The sequence below is a fragment of the Vicugna pacos genome, chromosome 12, assembly GCF_048564905.1.
Source record: "Vicugna pacos chromosome 12, VicPac4, whole genome shotgun sequence".
Taxonomy (NCBI): Eukaryota; Metazoa; Chordata; class Mammalia; order Artiodactyla; family Camelidae; genus Vicugna; species Vicugna pacos.
Window position 1 is genome coordinate 14,041,205 of NC_132998.1, and position 23,820 is coordinate 14,065,024.

At 51.0% G+C, this 23,820-nt stretch overlaps 1 protein-coding gene across 2 annotated transcripts in view; it reads left to right on the forward strand.

Moving 5' to 3' along the window:
- The window catches only part of VDR (vitamin D receptor), a 55,353-nt gene that overhangs the window by 15,701 nt on the left and 15,832 nt on the right, over positions 1-23,820 (forward strand). The window contains exons 1-3 of one of the 2 annotated variants that reach the window (XM_072972921.1): positions 3,866-3,948; positions 6,841-6,988; positions 18,430-18,560. In XM_072972921.1, the coding sequence (XP_072829022.1) occupies positions 6,843-6,988; positions 18,430-18,560 (277 nt within the window). In that variant the 5' untranslated portion in view covers positions 3,866-3,948; positions 6,841-6,842. Of the gene's footprint in view, positions 1-3,865; positions 3,949-6,840; positions 6,989-18,429; positions 18,561-23,820 lie in introns of those variants that run through there. The other variant, XM_072972922.1, reaches the window with a different exon arrangement.

Genomic DNA, 23,820 nt, shown 5'->3' on the forward strand with positions numbered 1-23,820 from the left:
AATATGCATGTGTGTGGAGGAACTGGGGAGCCGGGGGCAGGGGGAATGAAAGAGTGGGAATAAGTTCTAATTGTTTAGTACACTTCCCTCTCCCCTTGCCCTCATTTTCACTCTATTCTCCCTCATATTCTTCTGGGAGGTAATGCTGAGACTGTTCTGGAAAAAGAATATGGGTCTATATTGGAGACGATGGAGAAGGAAGAAAGGGGCTACCTCAGCTGGCTGTGATGCTGCTGTGCCTGACTTATACTAGAACAAAGACACAGCAAGTAAAAAGTAGGGTAGGTCACTCTGCGTACAGCACTCCGTGGGCAGGGTTGCAAGGATGATGCAATGAAAACAGCAAGAAAAGGGCGTGCACGCGTAAGCGCAGATGCAGCTGTGGCTGGTGTGCTCCGGAGAGAGCCCAACGTGTGGGTGACTCTGTGTGCGCCAATTTTAGTAAGAACAAGAATTTTCTTCCCCTCTGCTGGGAACCACTAGCTTTCCATTTCTTTCTAGGAGGAGGGGAAGCTTTGAGCTAATATCAAGAATTAGGCGGGAGGATATAGCTCAATGGTAGATTGCATGCTTAGCAAGTACAAGGTCCTGGGTTCAATCCCCAGTCCCTCCATAATACATACATACATACATACATACATACATACATACATACATACATACATATCTAATCACCGTCCCTCCCCAACCAAAAGCAACAACAATAACAAAAGGAAAAAAAAAATTAGAAAGCCTGTTTTAATCACTCCTGCCCCAACCCTGCTGAGGGAGGCCCCTCTCCTGGGCTCCCAGTCCCCAGGGACCCAGAGGGGCCACATCCCTCATGCCTGTCCTGCTCCTTAGCGCCTGAGGGTGGGTGGGCCTCACCTGTTACTGCGGGGGGTCGGGGAGAAAGCGCAGTGAGGGAAACTCACTTCCTGAATGGTCTTAAGGCCTTATCATCATGGCCATGGAGTTGCATACCTCCACAGCTAGAAAAGACCTGAGAAGTCAGACCTCTGTCCACCACTTGGTCCTCCCAGAGTCGCAGGTTACCGCCCTCCGGACTCCAACGAGGGTCCAGGGAACGCGGGGGAGTTAAACTGAGCCCAGCAGCCCTTCAATTCTCGTCTTGCCAGGGCTCTGCCTGGGACACCCTGTAGCCCCCACCCCACGAGACTGTCTTAGGTGGGACTCTGACTGGGGATGCCCATTCCGCAGAAGCTGCTGGGAGTGGGGTGCCTGTTGTGTGAGCTGATGGGCAGACGTGTGGGAGAGGCAGTGGTTGTGGCTTCGATGACTGGAAGGAAACACATTATCTCCTCATTTCTTGCGAAGGCAAGGTCAGGCCCAGGGTCAGTCTCAGGCGAGGGTTCGGGTGTGGGATGCAGACCCGGGAGGAATGGAAGCCAGGGGCTTTCTGCAGAGCTGAGCTCCTCCCCCTCTGCTTCTCCGAGCTTCCATGCTAGGGCTTCCCGGATTTCTAAAGCAGGGGCAGGAGCAGGTGGCGCGGACAGCCCCAGCAAAAGCAGCGGGGTGTTCTTACACTCAGAGCATGACTTGGGGGTGGGGGATTGTATGACGTGGCAAAGGGGGGGTCCTTTTAAACTGTGTTTTTTTTCCGTTTGTCTTTTTTTCACCCTGTGTCTTTGCCCCACTTTCCATGCACTTGGACCTATAGGCTAAATCTAGGACAATCTCTCCTCAAAGGGCCCTCCAGTAATGCAAAGTTGCATGGGGTGGAGAGGCCCATCTGCTGAGTGGGGTTTCCCCAGATAAGAGGGGCTGGGTGGCAGAAGAGGGATCCTGGCTGATTTGGGGAGGCCTGGGAGGAAAAGTGCTACGACATTCTTCCATTATGATCCAGGAATTGCCCTCCTTGTCCCTCCCTGACTTAGTGGAAGTGAAAGGCGATTGGGGCTCGGGGTGGGGAATGACTGAGACCTTAAGAAATGTGGCAGAGCAGAGACTCGGGGCTAAGCTGCCTCCGCTCAAATCTGGGCCCCAAAGACAATCACCTTCTCTGTGCCTCAGTTTCCCCACACCTAAAATAGAGATAATAGTACCTGCCCTCAAGGTTGTTGTGAGGATGAAATGAGTGAGTACCGGAGGAGCCTGGAGCAGGGCCGGGGGGAGTGTCAGTGTCCGTGCTGGTGATCACCGCGGCAAGGGGAGGAGTCAGCAGGAGGCAGGCGTAGCCCTTGAGCATTGCAGGCAGCCTATCCCCGTGTGGCTCTTGGCACCATCATGGGACCTTAGGCAAGTCAGTCAAAGTGCCCTGGAGTTTGGTTTTGCCATCTGTAACAAGGGGACTGCTCGCCCCTCACTGCAGTGTTGGGGGGTCACCTGTGGGCCGCTTACTGGGCAAGCACTTGGTTAATGCTCATACATTTCCTTCTCAAGGTCAGGGCTTGTGGTCTCCCTGGATCTCAGGTCTGACGTCTGAATGTCTTAGGGGTTGAGGGCAGTAAAGCCGTGATCCCTTCTGTGCCCACTTGCCCCTCACCTCAGCCTTCCTGACGAGCCAGCAGGGAGTCTGGGGAATTGCTAAGGCCACGAGGTAGAACTCAGAGGAGGCTGGTTGGCTGGGGGACCTTGAGCAGTACAGGGGGAGGGAGCCAAGGAGAGCCTGGCTTGGGGACAAGTGGCAACATGTCTGTCCCCAGCAGTTAGTTACACCTCCTCTACCCACAGTCCTTGGGAGTGGGTCAGCCCAGCTGACGTTCCCTCAGGACGGTCCCCCAGTACTTTCCTCAAATGTCCCTAGGGGGCTGGCAGGGCCTGAGGGGGTGGCACTTGGGTCAGTGGGCTGACAGTTCTAGGACAGGGCTCAGGTCTTCGTTGCCTCTTGGGCTCTGTCCTTCCCTGCCTAGTCTGGCCACTAGGAGGCAGAGAAACAAAAGCTGGGGGTCTGAGCCTTCCCCAGTTGGGGTTTGCCTTAAAGGCCTTTGCCAGGGTTCAGGGGCAGGGACTTGCATATCTGTTATCTCCCCAGCCGCCTCCGATTGGTGTCAGTGGAGGGAGGAAACGTGTTTGTGTGTGTGTGTGTGTGTGTGTGTATCTGTCTGGGTGGACAAGCAGGGCTGAGTGTGGGTGGAAGTGGGAAGGGTGAAATTTCACTAGCCCCACCTTCGTGACCCATCATGCCACTAAGACACAGAGTCTGGGCCCTAAAGTCAGCCCTCCTTCAGCCTTCACCGAGGCCGGGGGTGTTGAGTAGTCTGGGGAAGAGCTAAAAGTGGCAGAAAACATCCTGTCTGAAAGCAGTGCGTTGTTGTATTTAACCCCTGCAGCACCTGCTCCGCCTACACCGGGTCTCCACAGACAGGAGATCCCAGACACCTGTCTTTGAAGCCACCCCAAGAGGCCAAGCCCTGGGCTGCCATCCTAGCCCACACTATTCCCAGCTCCCCGAGGTACCTCTGCAGTGGCCCGAGATGCCAGTCCCCTTTCACGCCCTCAGCAGCTGCCAGGCCACCCTCTGGCTCTGCTTCTCCAAGCATCCCTAGTCTGGGGGGGTTTCATGGGAGCAGTTGAGCTTCCTTAGAAGAAGCCCTTTCTCCCTCCCAACACCCTTTGCAGCAGGGAGGCTGTTTCCTTTTGCCCACATGCTGGATGCCACCTCGCACCCATTCCTGCTGCTCTTGCTACCCCCGGCCTCAAGGGAGGGCCGTTAGCTCCTGCCCACCTCAGCCCTGCTGGTGATGCATGACACATCTGCCCCCAACAGATAGATCACTCACTTCTGTCAAGTTATCAGTCCTCCATCTGGGGACTAAAGTCCCTGGGAAGGGCCTCTCGTCCCCGCCTGATAGGCTCTCTAGAGCTCTAGCAGGTGAGGGCAGTGCTGAGCTGTAGATAAAATGTTTCCCCTTTTTCATTTCAGAGTCCTTTTGGCTGGAAGTGTCTGTGAGACCTCACAGAAGGGCACTCCTGGGCTTGACTTCCCTGCCCCCCCAGCTCCTTCAGGTGGGTGTTTCCTCATCAGCCAACCTCCTGGCTTTCTGATTCCCAGGGATGAGGGTAGTGACGGGTGGTGCTTGGGAAAGCCGAGGGCAGAGGGAGGAAGAGATACTCCCCTGCACTTGGCAAATGTGGGTAGGTCCTGGGTCAGCAGGGTCCGCAGCAGCCCGCAGCTGCCTGGATCCAGGACTGGGTGGGGATGGGGGCTCAGAGGGAGGGATTCAGGGGGAGGGGCCTGTGGACCTCCAGGCCAGGTCCCTAGGGGGCCCACCAGCTTGGCCACAGACCATTTCCTCTCCAGCTCCCATCTCCTTTCTCTCTCCTGCCCTCCAGTCTCTGCTGCTTGTTCCCGGCACTGCCAGCTCTCAGGCCACGATGCATGCCTGGGCCTCTTCTCAGCCTCTGAACTCTGGTCCTGGGCTCTGGCTTCTTGGTAGCAGCACATAACCCCAAGCAGGGCTGAGTTGTCCCTCAGCTCACCTGCAATGGCCCTTTTTACTGTGGGCCTTCTGTCTGGCCTAACCCAGTGCCTGAGTCCCCACCCCCAGGGCCAGGAGCCTTCCTGACATCACTGTGCTGCAGGAAGGCCCAGTTGCCATGCTGTGGTGTTGTTGTTGTTGCATCTCTCTTGCACCATGACATCTCCAATGAGCCCAGATGATGCTGAACACTTGTACTGATTTGACTGAGTTCTCTACACCCCCACATTTCATTTCTCTTTTTTCCACCAAATCTACCGGATGTTTGGTCGCTGGATGACACAGACTCTGCAGCAACATCACGATGACTGGGGGTTGCAACATCTCAGATGACCTGGGGTTAAGCCACAAGCATCCTAGACAGTTTCTCCTCTTGCCTCACAATCGTACTGGGCCTCCGGGATCCCAGCCCATTTCTTGGATGTGTGTGACTCTCTGGAAGTCAGTCTGGACTTGATATGGGCTACAGGGACAATGTTGACAAAAACCACAGGCATTCTTTGATTTTTAATTGTTTTACAGTTATGCAATGTTTTATATATACAGATAACCATATAAAACATAAAACAGCGTTTCAATAATAATAAAAATAATAAGATACTATATACCTACCACTCAAAGAAATAGAATATGCCTGCTACCTAATGCCTCTGCATGCCCTCCTCAGTCTCACTCACTCCCTCAAAGGTTTCTGTTCATCGTTTCTTTGTTCTTTTTTTGTTAAGTGTTTCTCTCTTTCTCTCTGCATGTGTATAAATATTATAGTTTAACAAGTATCAACCTAGCTGTGACCAGGGTGGACAACAGGGTCATTACTATTAATTTAAAAGTCCCCAGAAAAGGAAAAACTGACAGAGAAAGTTAGGGGACCTACTACCTCATCTCTCTGTGATCGGGGGTCCCTCTACCCCTCCGGGCCTGACAAATATCAGTCCTTATCTGCCCCAATTCCTTTGTTTGGCTTGAGGCTCTTGATAAGATTTTTTTTTAATTAAGCATTTGTTTTGTGCATTTTGTAATCATAGTTGCTAGAGATAACCGCAGTGTCTGGGCTTCTCTGGACCTTGTTTGTAAAGAGAGTGACAACCACGGCTCTTGCCTCACTGGGGTGACGTGAAGATGGAATGAAATAAGACCCTCCTGGGCTTTGATATGCCAAACCTCGGCTCAGATCCAGGGCCTAGTCATTGGAAAGGAGCCCGGCACCCACCTTGGGCCCTCAGAAGCTGCTTTTCCCTTAGTGGGAGGCCACGGCACCCTGGGGTGGGACGGAGGTAGGGTGTTGTCCCCTCACCACTGGCTTTCTCTCTTGTTTCTCTTCTGACCTGAGGGATCCTCCTGCCCTGGGGCCGAGGGGCCACTTAAATACCTGTACTGACCCTTGTGAGGACTCAGATAAAACTGGGAGGCAGCAGGGTCTGAAGCCATTTCAGGGAAGCCTGAAGGATCCCAGAAGCAGCTCAGAGCTGACAGCGGGGTTGGGATCAGAGGCAGCAGGTGAAGCCGAGGTCCTGATTTGCCTAAGGAAGACTTCTCAGCTGCTTCCCAAGAAGGATTTCTCAAAGCAATTGTGTTCCCTCCGTCTCTTGCCCCTCTTTCTTCAAGTATGAAATCCATCTCTAGATGATAATGCCTATTTATAAAAGCCATCTCTGGAGACAAAATTAGTTCATTGTATATGACTCACATTACTCAGCAGGAAGTTCAGAACAATGTGTTGAATTTACATGGAAAAAAAAGAGAAAGAGAAAGACTTTCATGACCTTGGTACCAGGACAGCAGGGGCACAGGCTGGTCCGTCCTAAGCCGTAGGGCTGCAAGAAGGTGGCCCAGCCTGACAAGGTCTGATTTGAGCATGCAGTCTCTTCTCTTCCCCTCGCCCTCAAGAGAAGAGGAGCTGAGGGTTTCCCTCTGCCAGCGAGCCTGTCGGAGGGCCCCCTTCTTTCTAGGAGAGCACTGGGCAAGAGGGGCGTCTGACCTGCTCAGGTCCACTGCTGAGGTGGAGCAGAGGCCAGTGGGGGGGGGTGCATGTTCATTCCAATAAACCACGTGGTGAAGTCAAATGCATTCTTCAGAGGACAGTGGGGCGCAGAGGCTATTAGCCCGGCAGGTAGGCAGCGGTGAATACAGCCCCTGCCCTCGGACACTTTGACTCCAGGCCCTGCTGTGAGTGGTTTCACCGCAACGCCTCGCAACCTCAGGGTTGCTCTGATTTGGGTTGGGGATCCTGGCTTCTGCTGGTGGCCAACAGTGTCAGCAGGGTGACCAGGGGTACGGAGGGCACCAAGGAAATCATGCTCTGGCCTGGGCCCTGGGGAGCTGCCAGGCTTCGCTGAGGCTCCCGGCAGGAGGGGGTAGGGGTGACAAGGATGCCAGGCCACCCTGGCACAGCCTCCATCCCTGCCTGATGGCCTTGCAGGGATGGAGGCGATGGCGGCCAGCACTTCCTTACCTGACCCCAGCGACTTTGACCGGAATGTGCCCCGCATCTGCGGGGTGTGCGGAGACCGAGCCACCGGCTTCCATTTCAACGCTATGACCTGCGAAGGCTGCAAAGGCTTCTTCAGGTGAGTCCTCCCCAAGGGCAAGGAGAAGGAGAGGAACCAGATTTGCCAGGAAGAGACCCTGTGTTTTCCGTGCCTCCTTCCTTACCAGGCCCAGGAACGTGCTAGCTCTCACAGTTCCTGGAGGCAGCAGGTCTTGGGGAGCCTGTCTTCTTCCTCCCCTCCCCTCAGCTCCATCTTGTCCTCTGACCCACTCAGAACTTGTTTTCCTGAGGTGGCATATAGATCCCCATCTTCCCATTACCCCTTGACCTGCTGCCTCCTGCACTGACCCAGGTGTTGATCCTTCTGGAGCAAACCTGCCCGTCGATGATCACAGCTCCTAATTAAAGAGACAGGCATGACCTTGGGGAGGCCTAAGAACTTGGCCTCAGAGTTTGCCCCTCCTTCCCCACCCCATCCAAATCAAACTGTTCCTTGCAGCAAGGGAAACTGCATCCCTGGTTAGACCTCCACACTCAATCTGGGCCCAGATCTGCCCCCACGGCTTACCTGTCCCAGGTCGGAAAGTCAAGCCCCAAATACCCCAGAATGCCCAGGCGTTCCTGCTTGGCCAGGGCCGATTTCTCTACAGGCAGCCTCTTCTTTTCTCATGTGAGTCCAGCACTACCGGTGCAAACAGTGTGGGAAAGTACTAGAAAGATGAGACAAAGGCAGTTCCCACCCAGGGCCAGGGAGGGAGGATAGGGCAGTGATGAATTACAGGATGGGACTGGGAACCATGAGAAGTTAGCATTTGGCATATATTGGAGAGAGAGAGAGCGAGAAAGGCAAAGAGAGCGAGAAAGGCAAAGAGAGCGAGAAAGGCAAAGAGAGCGAGAGAGCGAGTGAGCGAGCGCGAGCCTGGAAGAAGGCAGTCAAAACAGCTTACGTATAAATAGTCTTGATTGGAGGTGAGTAAAGTTAAGGGCAGGGCTTTAGCCATCAAAAAGACGAAAGAGCGAATCAAGTTCAGAACAAGGACGTGGAGGTTGGCCTGGCTTCCTTAGCTGAAGGGCCCTTTGGCTCTGAGGGCAGAGTGAATCAGAGGCCTCGGGACCTGTGCGGTACCCCCTCCAGCTCAGGGCTCCTGGGCTCTATAAACACAGACTCCCGACTCACCTGCCCTCTGTCCCAGGAAGGACAGGCCTGGAGTTTCATTGCCTTGAGCAATCGCTGTGCCACAGGGTTTCTGTGGGTGCTAATTGCCTGTTTGGCTTGGCGCAAGTTGCCTGCTCCCCCTGCTTCCCGGCAGGCTGCTCCCCAGCCCGGGGAACCAGACAGGCAGCATCGCTGGCTCCAGGTCCTGTTGCCACGTCTCTCATTCCCTTGTCCTGAAGCTGGCACTTTCTGCGGAGTGGGCCTTCCAGGGCCCTGGCCTTGTGTCCCAAGTGCCACCTGGACTCTTTGCTACCAGGGCCTGGGGATGTGGGAGCTGCCTTCAGAGTGAAAACGGAGAAGGAGTCTAGGTGCTCACATCAGGGCCTGCTTCCCGTCATAAGACCAAGCAGAAACATGGTAGTGCTGGCCATGCCGTTAATTAATTGTATGTCTTTGTTCAAATCTCTTAACTTCTCTATGTTTCAGTTACCTTAAGTCACCACATAGCAGGAGGGTAATAGCTCAGTGGTAGAGTGTGTGCTCAACGTGCACAAGGTCCTGGGTTCAATTCCCAGTACCTCCACTAAAAAATAACAATAATTAAAAAATTTAACAAACCACATTGGTGTATTAATACTTGACTCCTTTAGCATATAGAATTAATCTGAGAATTAATGAGATAACGTATTTAAAAGTGCTTTGCAAACGTAAAGCACAACAAAAATAAATATATATTTCAGCCTGATGGGTCAATACTGATGTCCTTAGTGGAACACTGCCCTAATAAAAAAAAAAATCTCTCCAGCCATCCACCCTCCTTTTGTTTTTTCTTTCATGCACTCCCTCACCAGAGTTTAATGAGCATCTATGATTTGAGCACTGGGCTAGGAGCTGGCGACATGGAGATGCAAATAAATTTATATCTCATCAGTCTGCAACCCGGAAGTCTCTAACAGCTCTCAGGGTTGTTTGGTTAATTTGTGGACCCCACCCGCAAATCCTCTTACTTCCCAGACCACAACCTCTTGGGGTTCAGCTCTAGGAAATGGAACTCCTAGGTGGCCACTTGTTGAATTATGACATGTGAGAGGTCAGTTCCTCCCTAGAGTGGCTTCAACCCCTGTGCTTCTGGGCTTGCTGCCCTCGGACACGCCACCAGGCTGTGACTCCTTGGGAAAGGCCCGGATTAGGCATCCGGGTGGAGGGAAGACAAGTTTCCTCTTGCCCAGGGCCGAGCGTAGGAGATGGGAAAATGGACAGGGACGGCAGGTTTGTACATCCACAGACCCACAGTCTGGCTTGTTGTGTGTGGGCATGTTGTGCTGCTGTGACCCACCCTCAGCCCCTCTCTCCAAGACCCCTTAGAGTCCGCTGATGGCTGATGGCCACAACCCCCGCCTGCTAGGGCTAGCACTATGGGTGGCCCCTCTGATTACCCAGTCCTCTAACTACCTTGTATCTTTACTGTCTCCATCTTGATGACTGAGCCATGCTGTACTTTCTGAAGAGCCACCATCTCTGTTGTTGCTTGGCTTGAAATTTGTTTTATAAGCACACACACACACACACACATACACACACACACACACACATACACACACATACATACACAGTTGATCCTCATTATTTGTATATTCTGTATCTGCAAATTTTTTTATTGAAGGATAGTTGTTTTAAGATGTTTTGTTAGTTTCTGGTGTACAGCAAAGCGGTCCAATTATATACACATATATATTCTTTTTCAGATTCTTTTCCATTATAGATTATTATAAGATATTGAATATAGTTCCCTGTGCTATACAGTAGGTTCTTGTTGTTTATCTGTTTTTATGATAGTGTGTATGTGTTAATCCCAAACTCCTAATATAATCCTTCCCTCCTTCCCCTTTAGTAACTAAAAGTTTGTTTTCTATGCCTGTGAGTCTGTTTCTGGGTTTTGTAAATAAGTTCATTGGATCATTTTTTTTTTAGATTCCACATGTAAGTGATGTTTGTCCTTCTCTGTCTGACATACTTTACTTAGTATGATAATCTCTAGGTCCATCCACGTATCTGCAAATTTGACCACCTGCTGAAATTTACTTGTAATCTCAAAATCAATGCCTGCAGTGCTTTTGTGGTCATTTGTGGACACATGCAGAGTGGGGAAATGCTCAAGTCTCCCGATGCACACGCTCCCGGCTGGGGCTGAGCAAGATGTTCTGCTTCCTGTCTCAGCTTTCACACTATAAATGTGTCCTTCTTGCAGTCTTTTTAGTGCCACCTTTTTCTTGCACATTTGTACTTTTTGTTGGTGATTTCATTATTTAAAATGGCCCCCAAGCATGGTGCTGAAATGCTGTCAAGTGTTCCTAAGCCCAGGAAAGCTGCAATGTGCCTTACGGAGAAAAGACCTGTGTTGGACAAGCTTTGTTCAGACGTGGGCTGTCGTACTACTGGCTGTGAGTTCAACCTTAATGAGTCAACCATATGTATTAAATGAGATGTCTTTATAAACAGAAAACACACATGGAACTAAGTTATGTACTGATGGATTGGTGAAAACGCTGTGACTGGAGGCTTGCAGGAACCCAGCCCATATTCCCTTAGGAGCAGTGTTCGGTATTTGCTGATTCAGTGTTCATGATGGCTTTATAGAACGCAATTACCGCAGATAACAGGAACAGACGGTCTACATGTAATTTCTCCTCTTCTTTCCGCCCTCCCCCTCCGTCTCATTTGCTTCATCCAAATTCTTTTGGGTATTCTTCCACTTCAGTCTAGTTCAAATAGTTGTCTGAGAATTTCATTTTCACTTGTATCTGTGAAATCCTGATCCTGGGAAGGAAGGCCTCTGTCAGTGGAGGGTACTGCTCTGGGGTGGACACCTCGTCCTCGGGGACACAAAGATAGGTGCACTCGAGTCCTTGCTCTAGGAGCTCACGTAACCCTGCAATAGCAGCTCCCAAGGGAAGAGCATCACTTCAGTGGAGTCACTGGCTATTTTCTCAACCCTAGGGACCAGTATGACCATTTAGTGTTTGACTGACTTCAAAGATAGTCAAACTCAACTGCTCTAGAAGCTAGTTGTGGTCATCCCCGCAGGTCCAAGACTCATAGCCAAACTAAAGTGTGATTGTGAGGGTTGGTCAGTTGTACTGATCTGTGGTCAGGAATTAGAGACCTGCTGGCCAGTTCCTCCTGCAAGCTGTTTCATGCTGTTTCTGCTTCCTGCTCCTCTGGAATACATGGACAGCCTCAGAGAAAGATGACATTCTCGGTGTGAATAAAACGTGGACATGGGCAGGCTTCTGGATGGTTACATGTTTTGGCAATAATGTTAACAACCAGAGCATAAGCAAGAGCCATAGGAGGAAAATATGCATACAGTATCTATGTTACTATATATATATATATATATATATATATATATATAGTGTGTGTGTGTGTGTGTATATATATGTGTGTGTGTGTGTGTGTGTGTGTGTGTATAGTAATGATCTGTGGATGTGGATGAATCTCTGGTCATAGATGGCTTTGCCCAGGCTCTGATACAAAGGGAAATGTGTGAAGGACAGAGAAGAAAATCAGAGGGGCCCTTTTGATGAAGACAATGAGGAGTATGGTGAAGTTTAAGAGAGTATGGTCCTGGAAGGCAAGGCTGAGAAAGAGATCACTCTTTGCCTCTCCATCTTGTTTCCTTCCTCTCTGTTGATCCTTCTTAATCAGGGCACCACGAGGCTGTGTGCAGCAAGCACCAAGCTAACAAAGACAGTGTGGAGAAATGCTTTCTGGTTTGCGAGCCCCGAGGTTCTCAGGGATCTTGTTAATTACAGGTCTTGTGGCGTGCAGGCTGGTGAGGATCCAGGAACATGAGGAATGTTTTCTGGCTTTCAGGAAGTTCACCCAGATGATATTTACAGGAGCTATGATGTGAAGGGTAGCAGAGAAGTGGGGCAGATGTCCAGTAACTCAAAGTGCTTAAAGGCAATAGAGTAAATAGAGAGGAGGGGAGGAGCAGGCACTCAGGGCATCCTGTGGGCACAAGTGAATGAGTCATCAAGAAGTCGGTGTTGCTGGAGAGGACTTTGTCCAGGTCAGCTTGGCAGCTGGCCTCCCTCCACAGCTGCTCAAGGACGTGAATGGAAGAGAGTGAGGGGGTCATCCACGGATTGGCCAAGTGTGATGTTCAGATGCTCAGGTAGAGACCAGAATATTTGGAGAGCCACTGCCTCCTCTCCAAATATTGGCACTGGAGATGTCAAGAATACGGATACGGAGAAGATGGTGCCTTTCTCTTTGGTCAGTGTTTTATTTCTTTAAGAATCCAGCACTCCCCTCAGGGCTCCCTGGCATGAATTCCCTCTCAGCACGCCCTGGGAACCCCACGCTTCCAAACTGCCCAGCTCAGGTTCTGCCTCTAGCCCGGTGGCTTCTTTGTCCTACAGGAGTCCTTCAAGCTGCCCCTGCTTCATGCTCTTGGACTTGTGGGGACATACTTTTGACTGCTGCTCTGGCTTGGATTAAGATATGGTAGATTCACAATGAGGACCGTATTATGTAAGAAGACCAGAGGCTTTGGAATCAAACAGATCTTGATTCTAATCTCAGCTTTCACATTTTTTAGCTGTGTGACATAAAGCAAATTCTTTAACTTTCCATTGCCTTTTTGTACCACCTGTGAAACAGAGATAATACCTCTTCTGAAACATTGTTGGGAGCGTCAGGGAGAATATGTAAAGTACTGGCAAAGAAGGGTCTCAGTAAGAGGCACTTATTGTCACTGTCCCTTTGTAGCGTCTTAGTTTCTGAGAACAGATAATCCATTTCTCTCCTCCATCATGGAACCTGGATGTGTGTAACTGTGATGTGTCAGCAAGAGGTTCTGATAAAAGGTCCCTGAACAGGGGTTAAATATCAGGTGTGAGAAAGGAAGGGCTGGTCCGGGGGCTCCAGAGAACTTCAGATCGATCTATCAAGGGCTTTGCAGGACCTGGTTGGTGCTCAGAGAAATTGGGCATTGGTCGCTGCAGCTCACACAAGGGTGGTGGGTCTTCCATCAGGAGCAACAACGTATGAAGCAGCAATATGTTTCGAGCCTCTCTGTCTGCAGAGCCCTGCACCAGACACGCAGAGAGTAGGTGAAAGCTGTGGAGTCTGCTTCCAGGGCCTCGCATTCTCACTGGTATGGGTACACACCCTTTCTTCAGCCACCCTTCAGCACTCCCTCCCACCGCCTCTGCCTGCCAGTGTCTCTCCCTTCCCTTTATTTGTACTGGGTCCTGCTTCCTTTATTTAATCCTTATAACACCCCCTTCTATACTGTGGTTTCCATTTTATAGATGTGGAAACTGAGGTATGGGGGGATAAAGTAACTTGCCCAAGGCGGTGTATTAGAATTTAAACCTGAATAGATCAACTAAGTCTTTGTTTCATTTAGTTTTCTTTTTAGTTATAGAGGGCGATGGATTTTGTTGTTGCTGTTGTTTTGTCTGGTTAGTAATGCCCATGTATGGTTTAAAAAAAAAAAGATGTCGTTCAAAGGGGGATAAAAGTAAAAAGTAGTTCTCCTTCTTAGGACCGAGTTTCAGGCCCCTAACTCCTCCCCAGAATCTGCTGTTGCCAAATCGTTGTGTTCACTTCCAGGTTCTTTATAAAGAAGTGTGGATGTGTGCTTGTGTGTGTACGTGCTCAGCTGCACACAGATGGGAGTCTAGTATTCGCACCACTCCACATCTCGCTTTTTCCTACCAAAGAACATTCCTTCAAGCCTATCCCCATTTCAGCATTCTTCCGCTGCCCCTTTCACAGTCACGCCATTTGTCTGGATGTCCTGTGACACTGTGAGCCAGTCCCCTATTGGCGGGCACCTAGCTTCCATCCTCTGCTTCTCCACACAGTCCTATAGGAAACACCCTTGTGCATGTGTCTTTGGGCCCCTGGACTGGTCTACCGGCAAGATGAATTCCTGGAAATGGCTTTACTGTGACAAAGGCTCTGTGCATTTCGTATATTGATAGAGACGGGCAGACCTCCTTTTATTGCGCTTTGCAGATATTGTGTTTTTTTACAAACGGAAGGTTGGTGGCAACCCTGCATTGTCAGATGATAATTAGCGTTTTTTGAAGCAATAAAGTATTTTTAAATTAAGGTGCATACATTGTTTTTATAGATGTAATGCTATTGTATACTTAATAGATCACAATGTAGTGTAAACATAATTTTTATGTACACTGGGAAACCCAAAAGCTGTGTGGCTCACGTTACTGCGATACTGGCTTTATTGCGGTGGTCTGGACCCAGACTCACGATATCTCAACGCATGCCTGTATTTCCAAATTTTCCTCCAAAGAAGAGGCCTGTGCTCTTTACCAGTGTTAACATATTTTCCTTTAAAGGTGGGTTTTTTTTAACCCACCTGCTGAGAACCCCTTGATGTCGCCACACACAAACGTGCCCTGTACGTCTCACTGTCAGACCACACAGGCCTTTCATATCAGGAGCCCTATCAGGCTCCTGTTTCCAGGCCGGGCTCTGGGAACCCTGTGACCCTAGAGCTGCCGTGGAGACAGAGCCCGGAGCTAGTACTTGGCCTCAGGCTTGGGTTTTACAAGGTGTGTCTCTGCTGGCAGTGGTCACCTCCTGGAAAAAGACCCTCGTGTCCCAGGTCTGAGACCCTGGCCCCAGGCGCTTGGTGCTTTTGTGAACTGCTTGTCTCCCAAGCTTTGAGGAATTGGTCTCTGGCACAAGAACCGGTCAATGTCCTCTCTTACCCCTGGCTTTCTAGAAACTGCATCTATATTTAGCCCAGTTGCACCACCCCTACTCCCCCTTCCTGAGCTAGGGTATAATTGCCAACCATCCAGAAGATGACAGGGTCCAGGCTCAGAGCGCTGCTGAGGAAATGGGCTCCCATGGAAACCCAAGGCTCTTGTTTCTCAAAACCAAACCAGCTCACAGGCAATTAGCTTTGGGAGGAAGGCCGGGTGGGGCGTGCATCTTCAGGACAAAGCATGGAGCCAGGGGGCAGAAGCTAGATGACAGCCACATGTGGAAGCACGCTGAGAAGGCGGGAGAACGGGGAAGGACTCGGAGCCCAGGGAAGCCGCCGCACTGAATTGGACTCACCTGGAGGGCCAGCTCGATTCCATGCTCTGGGAAGGGCCTGGATGTGCCTGTGGGGGTGAGTGAGGGAGCTTCCCACCCCCGAACGGTGACCCCACAAGCCAGAACGTGATGACGCGCTCCGTGATGTGCAGCCTCCGTCTCCCTAGTCACTGTTCCAGCCTGTCCTCTGATGCTGTATGTAGAGGAGCCAGGGGAGAGCTGGTAACTGTATGTTTTAATAACAATCATCTTAGAGCTCCGTAAGTGTGCAGGCTGCTTTCTGCTTTGCTCAGTGTGGAGACACACTACAAGGGGTGGGCTTCGGGACAAGGTGTGGCAAAGGATAAAAACCACAGGCTGCATTCTGACCCCAGGTCTGAGCTCTGCTGTCAGATCATGTGCCTGGCCTGTAGGATTTTTAATATTTTTAATTATTAAATATTTATTAAACATTAAATATTTTTAACATCTTTCTCCCTTCCTTCTTCCCTTTTTCTCTTCCTTCCTCCCTTCATTCCTCCCTTCCTTCCTTTCTTCCCTCCCTCTCTGTCTCTGACTTTCTCTCACCCTCCCTCTTTCCCTCCCTCCTTCCTCCTGCTCCCCCTCCTCCTTTCTCTCTGTCTCTCCCTCCTTGTCCTCATTGTGGTCCTCTTTCTCCTCGTCTTTCTCTCTCAGTATTCTTGGGCTTCATACTACTAGTGTTAGGCTGAAAGCAAGAACTCTGGTCCCTGTCTTCCCCAGTATGTTCTTTCGCCCAGCTCTACATCCTTTGGACTCCCACCCCCGCCTCTGTAGAGCCCACTCCTGCTGTCCGGCCAGGTTGGGCTGATTGGCTATCTCCAACTCGCCCGTGTGTGGAAGCCAAGGATTTGGCTTCAGATTTACAACACGGGAAAGATCAAAGAAAGATGGTGGAGTTTCCAAATCTCCTTCCAAGCAAATCTGCAGTTGGGGGAGGTGCCTGGTGAGGGCCCAAGGCAGCCCCTATAGAGCCTGAGGTAGGAGAGGAGGGCCTCTGAAGGATGCTGGGGCCCCCTCCCTCCGGGGACCTCAGGAAGCTCTCAGCCCCCAGCACAGGGCTGGTGAGAGGCCTGGGCTCACGTGTCTGGAGGGCACGATGTATGATTTTCTTGTTGACTGTGGCCCTGGGGAATGAACAAGGAGACCTCTGAGCCAGACAAGGCAGTGGGTAGGAGGACGGAGCAGGCCCTCAGCAAAATTCTAGTTGTAAAAGGGGAAGAAAAAGAAAGGCAGTTAGTTTACTCTAATTAGAAACTTCTGGTGCTTGAATAGGTTTAGAGAATTATCGGCATTCTGGGGCCTGTGCATTTGCGGTAACAGGTGGAGCCTCAAGCACCACCAGGTGAGAAAAAGAGACAGGAGTAAAGGGGGAGCCTGCCCCACACCCTGGCACACACAGACGTGCCCTGCGGCGATGGCAGTATCTCATTTCAAGGCAACCAACGTGCTTCCATGTCCTGTTTCTCTGGGAAGCTGCGGTAAACGTGTGGAGCCCCGAGGAGAAAGGCTTCTCGCTTCCATAGGTGTGCAGCCTCTCCCTGGGGAGTCACTGCAGGCGCTGCACCGGGGGCTAAACCACCTTCATATCCAGCACTCCTCCACCTCCCCGCAGAGCCCAGTCTGCTGGTGGTCCGTCGGGTAATGAGGGTTGTGACGGGAGGGTGCCGGCGGCCAAGGTCCAAAACCAACAGCAGCTACTTCCCAAAGGTATCCTTTGCCTTGAGCTGTACTCAAGGGCCAGCTGCCTGGGCTGAGCTTCACTGAGCTCCTGGAGTGTCTGGGGATGAAACAGTCTGTTCAGTCCAGGAAGCTAAAAGCTGAGCTTCACATTCCTAAGGTCCCAACTGGGGAACCTTCACTTTTTGCTGAATTGCCTCACTGGTAGGTCTCTTCACCTCCAGGGTCCCCTCCATAAAATGAGGGGGTGCACGAATGTCTCTTGGGTCCCCCAAGACTCTTTGAATCTATCTACCTGTGACCACCTGTTCCTTTGGCTTCTTCTCGCCTCTCCCATGGGTCAAGTTGGTTTGGTCCCCATCTGTCCATGTCGGCAGATGAATGTGTTTGTCCTAAACCCTGTAGGTGTGCTAGGAAACGTGAACAGTAAGTCATTTTCACCAAAAACATAACTAGTGTAGGACATCGGAGAAGACGTTATCAGTAGCTTGTTTCCGGGAAAGGGAAAGGGTTGAGCCTATTTTGCTTTCGAGGCTTGGGCATCTCCTCCTTGGAAGATTCTCCTGCTCACAGAGAAAGTTATTTTGCCCCCATCCTTCACCAGCTAAATCCTGTCACCTGTCCTGGGGCAAAAAAGTGGGGCCTCCCTTTACAGGGGCTGGGGAGAGAGAGAGAGGAACCTCTAGGACACAGAAGCTGAGAAGTCTTCTAAGGAGATGTCCTTCATGCAGTCTCATAAAAGTCCCATGTGCTGTGGCTGACAGCAGGGGAGAAGGCCAGAATTAGGAAAATGAACCCGTGTGTGAGCACACACACATGCGTGCGTGCACACACACACAGGGTTTTACATAGGATAGGATACCAGGGGTGCCGGTTTCCTAGCTAAGAGCCCTTTGGTAGTTTTCTGCTGTTACAGAACTCTTATTTCCTCTGCCATTTGGAAAGCCAAGGCCAGACATCAGGGCACCCACCTGCTTGTCTGGCGGCTTCTCTTTCTGGGCAGGTTGTCTGGATGTCTGAAGCTATGGTTTGGGCCTTTCTCCTTTCTCCATGCACCTGTGCACTCTCTGTCCCTGGAGCAGGAATGCTCCAGTCACCAGCCTCTGAACTCTAGGAAACTTAAAGCTGAGACCAGCATCCTTGCCTCTCATGATGACACTAAAGGAGGGCTACTCGGCAGATTTCAGTATTTAAAAAAAAAATTGCCAGATTAATTCACTCGTATATTTCCTGTGTAATAAAATAGAAAGTGGGTGCGGGTAGAGTACTGTAAAGTAAGTAAAAGCAATGATGGGGACAGAGTAGGCAGTGAAAGAGAAGAAGGGCCCCTTTGCAAACACAGCAAGTCCGAGGGTTGGGCAGCAGTGACCACTGAGAGGGGCCAAGGGCTGGGCTGGGCCCCCATCCTCAGCGGGAGACATGGAAGAAACCCCTGCGGAGGCAGGCAGATCTCATGGTCACAGCCCCCCACCCCCCACCCCCCACCCCCACCCTCCTCTCCCGCTAGCGGCTCTCCCGTAGGCAGGGCTGAGAGGCTGGGAGGTGGGTGACCTAGCGGAGGGTCTGTGCTCTCTCGGCAGGCGGAGCATGAAACGGAAGGCGCTGTTCACCTGTCCCTTCAATGGAGACTGCCGCATCACCAAGGACAACCGCCGCCACTGCCAGGCCTGCCGGCTCAAGCGCTGTGTGGACATCGGCATGATGAAAGAGTGTGAGTTTCAGGGGCGGGGCCCGGGCGGGGCGGGGGCGGGGTCGGGGGAGGCGCTGGCTGCTGTTTATACAGGCTTGGTTAAAGAGGTCTGCTTGCCCTTCCTCCGTAGCTGCCTGCATTTGAGGTTCAACCAGGGGTGTGAGTGGGCGGGGAGGCTGGAACTCCAAGGCCAAAGGCCCCCAAGGGGTCCTGGCAGCCTTTCTGGGATCTGCGTATGTGTCTCTGAGGCCTGGGAAGGGCTCCCAGCTCCAGTGCGAGGCCGGTGAGTAAGAACAAGCAGGGCACCGCCTTCATGAACCCCCGAGTTAGTCTTCCTATAAGACATCACTGCTGTTCTTACAGCATCCTCTTCCCAGGACCTTCAGGGAAAGGATGAGGCTCAAGGACCCCAGGGTCCTTTGGACTTTGGAAGAGAGGGCTGCTGTGGGTGAAGAGGGGCAGGAGTGATGGGGAAGAGAAATATTCACAGCCTGGCTGTTAGAGGGGTTCCTGCCCTACCCTAGCCTTCCAGTCACTCTGGCCCAGTGAGCAGGTCCAAGCGTTGATTCCCAGGGGAGACTAGATGGAAGGATCCTGAAAAGGGAAGGACTGGACTCTGGGAGGACCCCCAGATCCAGATGGAGAAAGAGGAGCAATCCTCTAGGACTTCCTGTCCAGCTCTGGGGTTGCAGGAGAGGACCTTCCATTAAAACCAACCTCTGGACTTTGCATCTGAGCTCTCGTACCAGTTACTTGGTAACCAGAGTAGCCATTGAATTCAGCAGATCTTGGGAGGGGCTGGCCACGCCCTCCCTGGGCTAGAGGCAAAGGCACAGGGCCCGCCTGGGCATGGGTGCCCTCTGCACACTCTGCCCCTGCCCTGCCTCTTGCTCGTCCCTGTCTGTGGTCTGTACTCTGACCCCCTCTTGGCCCTGGGACCAGGCCTGTGCCCTGCTAAGCTGTGGGCCTGGGGAGGCCAGTGGGGATATTCAGAAGCAGTCACCTCCTGGCTATGGGGCCAGTTCTCCGGGGGCATGGAAAGAGGCCCAATACAGGAAAGATATGTCTGTTACAAAGAAAAAGCCACGCGACAGGGCTGAGGGGATGGGAAATTTCTTCCTTGATAGAAAAAAACATTCTGTGTTTTTGGGAAACAGAGGCAGAGTGGAGGCCCCAGGGAGGCCTCCTCCGGCCTTGACAGGCTCCTTTCTGGTGGGCCACAGCTCTTCATTCCTGATCCTGGCTCCCCAGCCAACACTGGCAGCTCTGGAAGAAGTTTCCAGGCCATCGTGCCTCCTCGCCCCCACAGGAAGGTGCAGGCCTGGGCATGCCATCACTCCCAGTCCTGTCCCCTGCCCCGCCCGGCTCTTGTTTATCCTGGAGCAGTGGAGGCTCAAGACCTGGGTGCCTCATGGAGCTTCTCACATGTTGGCTTAGTGCAGCTTGCCCTCCGCGAGGTGCTAAGCGGAACATAATTAGGATGCTGCATGCATAGCCCCTGCCCCTGCTGAGCACGCAGCCTCCACAGGGCAGGGAGTCATGGTTCTAAGGCTCCAGCCAACCAAGAACGGCCCGGAGTTACACCGCTAGGATTCAGTAAGGCTCTGCCACAGGCGTTCCAGTTGGGGCCAGCCTCCCTGATGTGCCCAAGGTGCTTCTCCTATGTCCCAGGAAAAAGGAGATGTTCCATCAACTCAGGACAGAAAGAACACTTAGCAATCATCTGAGACCCAGAAAGGCAAACATGCCACGATTGGGGTCAGAAGGCAAGTTGGGACTAGACTCCAACTCCTTGTCCCTCCTACATCCCTCCTGGTCCCCAGAGGGAGCACAGCATCCCCCGTGATGAGCCAGGTCTTGAGGGTCTCAGGGTGCCCCTGCCCCAGGAGCACCACATGGTGGGAGGTCAGCCATCCGGAAGTGGAGGCCCAGCCCCGGCCCCCACAGCTTTGTGCCTCAGCCACCCCAACCCAAGCCTCAGTCCCTCTGATGGAGTCCCGAGCCCCCATCCTGCTCTCTGCCCCGGGTAGCCCTGTGCTCAGCACTCTGGCCACACTAGTGCAGAGAGCTGTGCTGAGTTAGGAATGGACTGGCAGAGCTGAGCGCTTGGGGTCAGGGCCCCAGAGCTCCAGTTAAACCGAAAGTTGGACCAGCACTAGGCTCACTCTTTCCACTGCCCCAAAGGGAAGGTCCTCCAGGAAGAACTACAGTTCCCTGCCTCAGGTTAGCCCAGCTCTGGGAGGCCTGTCTGTATGTCTGGGCCTGGAGCTCCCCAGCTCAGATCTCTAGGAGAGCTGCTTATTTACCACCTGGGCTTGCCTAGCCTCCTGGAGACAACTGTCAACATTAGTAAAACCACAGGACACCCCAGGGCTCCCTTCGAAGGGAGCTGCAAACCCAGGCTCCTTTCTGTCAAGGCAGGGAGGTGGCCCTTCCCTAGAGAAGGCCTAGGAAGAGGGGAAGGGGGAGGGGATGAGAGTGGGAACCAGGGTTTGCTGACCACTGACTGTACGAGTGTCAGGCACTAGGGCTTTCTTTAGTTAAAGTCTGACAACTATCCCTAAATATGTAAATACTTCTATTTTTATTTTTTTGTGATTAAATAAGCAAAGTCAGAGGAATTAAAATATCATGCCTCCAAGCTAATAACCTAGGTCTGTGTGCTTCCAGAGGCCAGACCTGTGGGCTCCACCCCAGCACCGCCCTCAGGCACCGCCAGGGGGCCAGAGCTCCTCCACTGTGCATTTCCAGGCACTGCCTGGGGCCCTAAGGGATGGGCTGAAGAGAGTTTGTTCCCACTGAAAACTCTCTTTCTCTTCAAGTCCGGGTCGATGCCCTTGGAGCCCAAGAAATTTCATAGTTGAGTTCTGGCCTCTTGTAGACCTGGTCTGCCCAGAACCACCTTTCATGTGTACTTGTGCAATGTCTGTATACACGTACATCTTTTCTGCCCAGCATGAACACAGCCCCTGGCACGTAGTAGGTGCTCAGTAAATACATGTTGAATGAATCTTAGCTCCCTGTGATGTTTCTCTGTATCTCTACATCTCCCACTGATTTATGGATCAGGAAGCTCTCCCAAACCTGGTATTATCTGTCATTCATTTAGAAAAATTTTATGTCTGCTTCCCCGAGGTTGTCTTTTGGCCACCAGTGGCAACCTGAAATGTTTTTAAGTTGTTCATGCTTTCAGATCTTGACTCCCTAACTCTAGGCTTCATGGAACAGGGACCATCTTGCACGGGATTCACTTGAGCAAAGCCATTTACACACTCGGCAAGGCATTGAGAAGTTCCTAAGCCACCACACGGATTTCACAAAGTCCGTGTCCACAGCTCATGGCCTTTAGTCATTGGAGAGCCCATCAGTGGGCTTCTAACTTCAGTGGCTTTTAACTTCAAAACTACTACATGATAGTTATGGTATTTTTAAGTAGCAATTCATTGAGAAAATGATTTTTAAATCTTTTGTGAAGTTAATAACCCCTTTAAACAAATGACTTATTTCATAAATCACAATGACATCTGCATATGTGAGAGACTTATGACTTACTTAGTCCCCAAACAGTGTTGCCTGGAGGGAGGACCGTGGATTGGCAGCCTCCATTTGAAACCAGCAGATTTCAGCGTTTCTTCCTCTAGTACCGCACACAAGATGGTGGTTGCTACTGACAGATGTGATGGAGAGGAGCAATGTCATAAGGTTAACCTCAAATCTCTGAACTTTATTACATACAAGTTTTGCTACTTTAACTTTCCACACTTTTTGGGTGGATTGGAACACCTTGTGTGTCCAAACTCCACGGCTGAGGACCAGGGTCCTACTGAGCATTCATAGCTGATTACAGTCATGGGCAGTGTGGGGTAGTGGACACTAAAAAGCAAACTTCCCAGGCCCACAATTTGTTAGCTGTGTGGCTTTGAGCAAGGTGTATAGCCTCTCTGGGCCTCGGTTCCCTTTTCTGCAAAATGAAGATAGTAGCATCTGCTTTAGGGGTTATTACAAGGACTAAATAATGTGAGTTAATATATAAGAAGCACTTAGAGTATGAAAATGAATATATGTCTGTATATGTACAACTGAAACATTTTGCTCTACAGCAGAAATTGACACAACATTGGAAACTGACTGTACTTCAATAAAAAAAATACAAATTTAAAAAAAAAACACTTAAAATAGTGCCCAGTACATTAAAAACTCTATTTTTTCCCTTTTTCATAAAAACTCTATTTTTATTAACAGTATTTTTTGAGGGGGAGGATACAGCTCAAGTGGTAGAGTGCACGCTTAGCATGCACGAGGTCCGGGGTTCAATCCCCAGTACCTCCTCTGAAAATAAAGAAATAAACTTAATTACCTCCCCCCCAAAAAAACAACTAAATAAATCACTCTTCAAAAAATATTTCTAAAAAAACCAGTATTTTTTGTTACATAAAACTTGATCACCAGGATTTCTAGCTCCCAACAGATTAGAACTCTGAAGGGGGAAGACACACACCAAGAAGAGATAAGTACTTAGGTTAACAGAGCACAGCAGACGGGTATGAAAAGTAGCACAAGAGCTCAAAACCACAGCAGGCTGAGTCACACAGTGCAGGGAACAGCCCTGTGCAGTTCTGAGTTCATAACCTTGTTCCTGCAAAGTCCTATAATTATTCAGAATGGGATGTCTCTGAATCATCAAGAAAAGGTTACATGATGTCACAGGTGTTCCGTTACAAGGTGTTCTCTCTTGAAAAAACTTCAATCACAATCATTTAAATTAAAAATGTAAGCTTCACTCAGTGATCCGGTGGACTGGCCTGTGCTATGCCAACATTGGAGGGTACGTGTGGCATTGCACATCCCACCATCGTTTCCTGAGCCAGGACGATGACCAGCACATAGTAGGTTCAGTCGGTGTTGACGTGTTGGGCGTCCAATCTACCAGACTATTGAGCGAGGACCATGGTGGCCAGGAAGCCCCACTGTGCCAGCCTTGGTGGGAGAGACACAGGCATTATACGATGTGGCCCCTGCCCTTAGGGAGCCTGCAGTTTCCATGAAGGCTCTTTCTATGCAGGCTTTTATTAGAACCTGTACTAACCATAAATGTGATTGGGTGCCAATGTGTGTGGGAAAAACTGGACATACTGCAGAAGTAACAAATGAGAGCTCACTGCAGATCAGGGCAATAAGAAAGTCTTCGTGGTAAAAGAGGGCTGAGCTGGCGCTGGGGCAGATAGAACGTGCATGACTACTGGGGAGAGAAGGCCCAGCTGGACAAGCATCGGGCACAAGG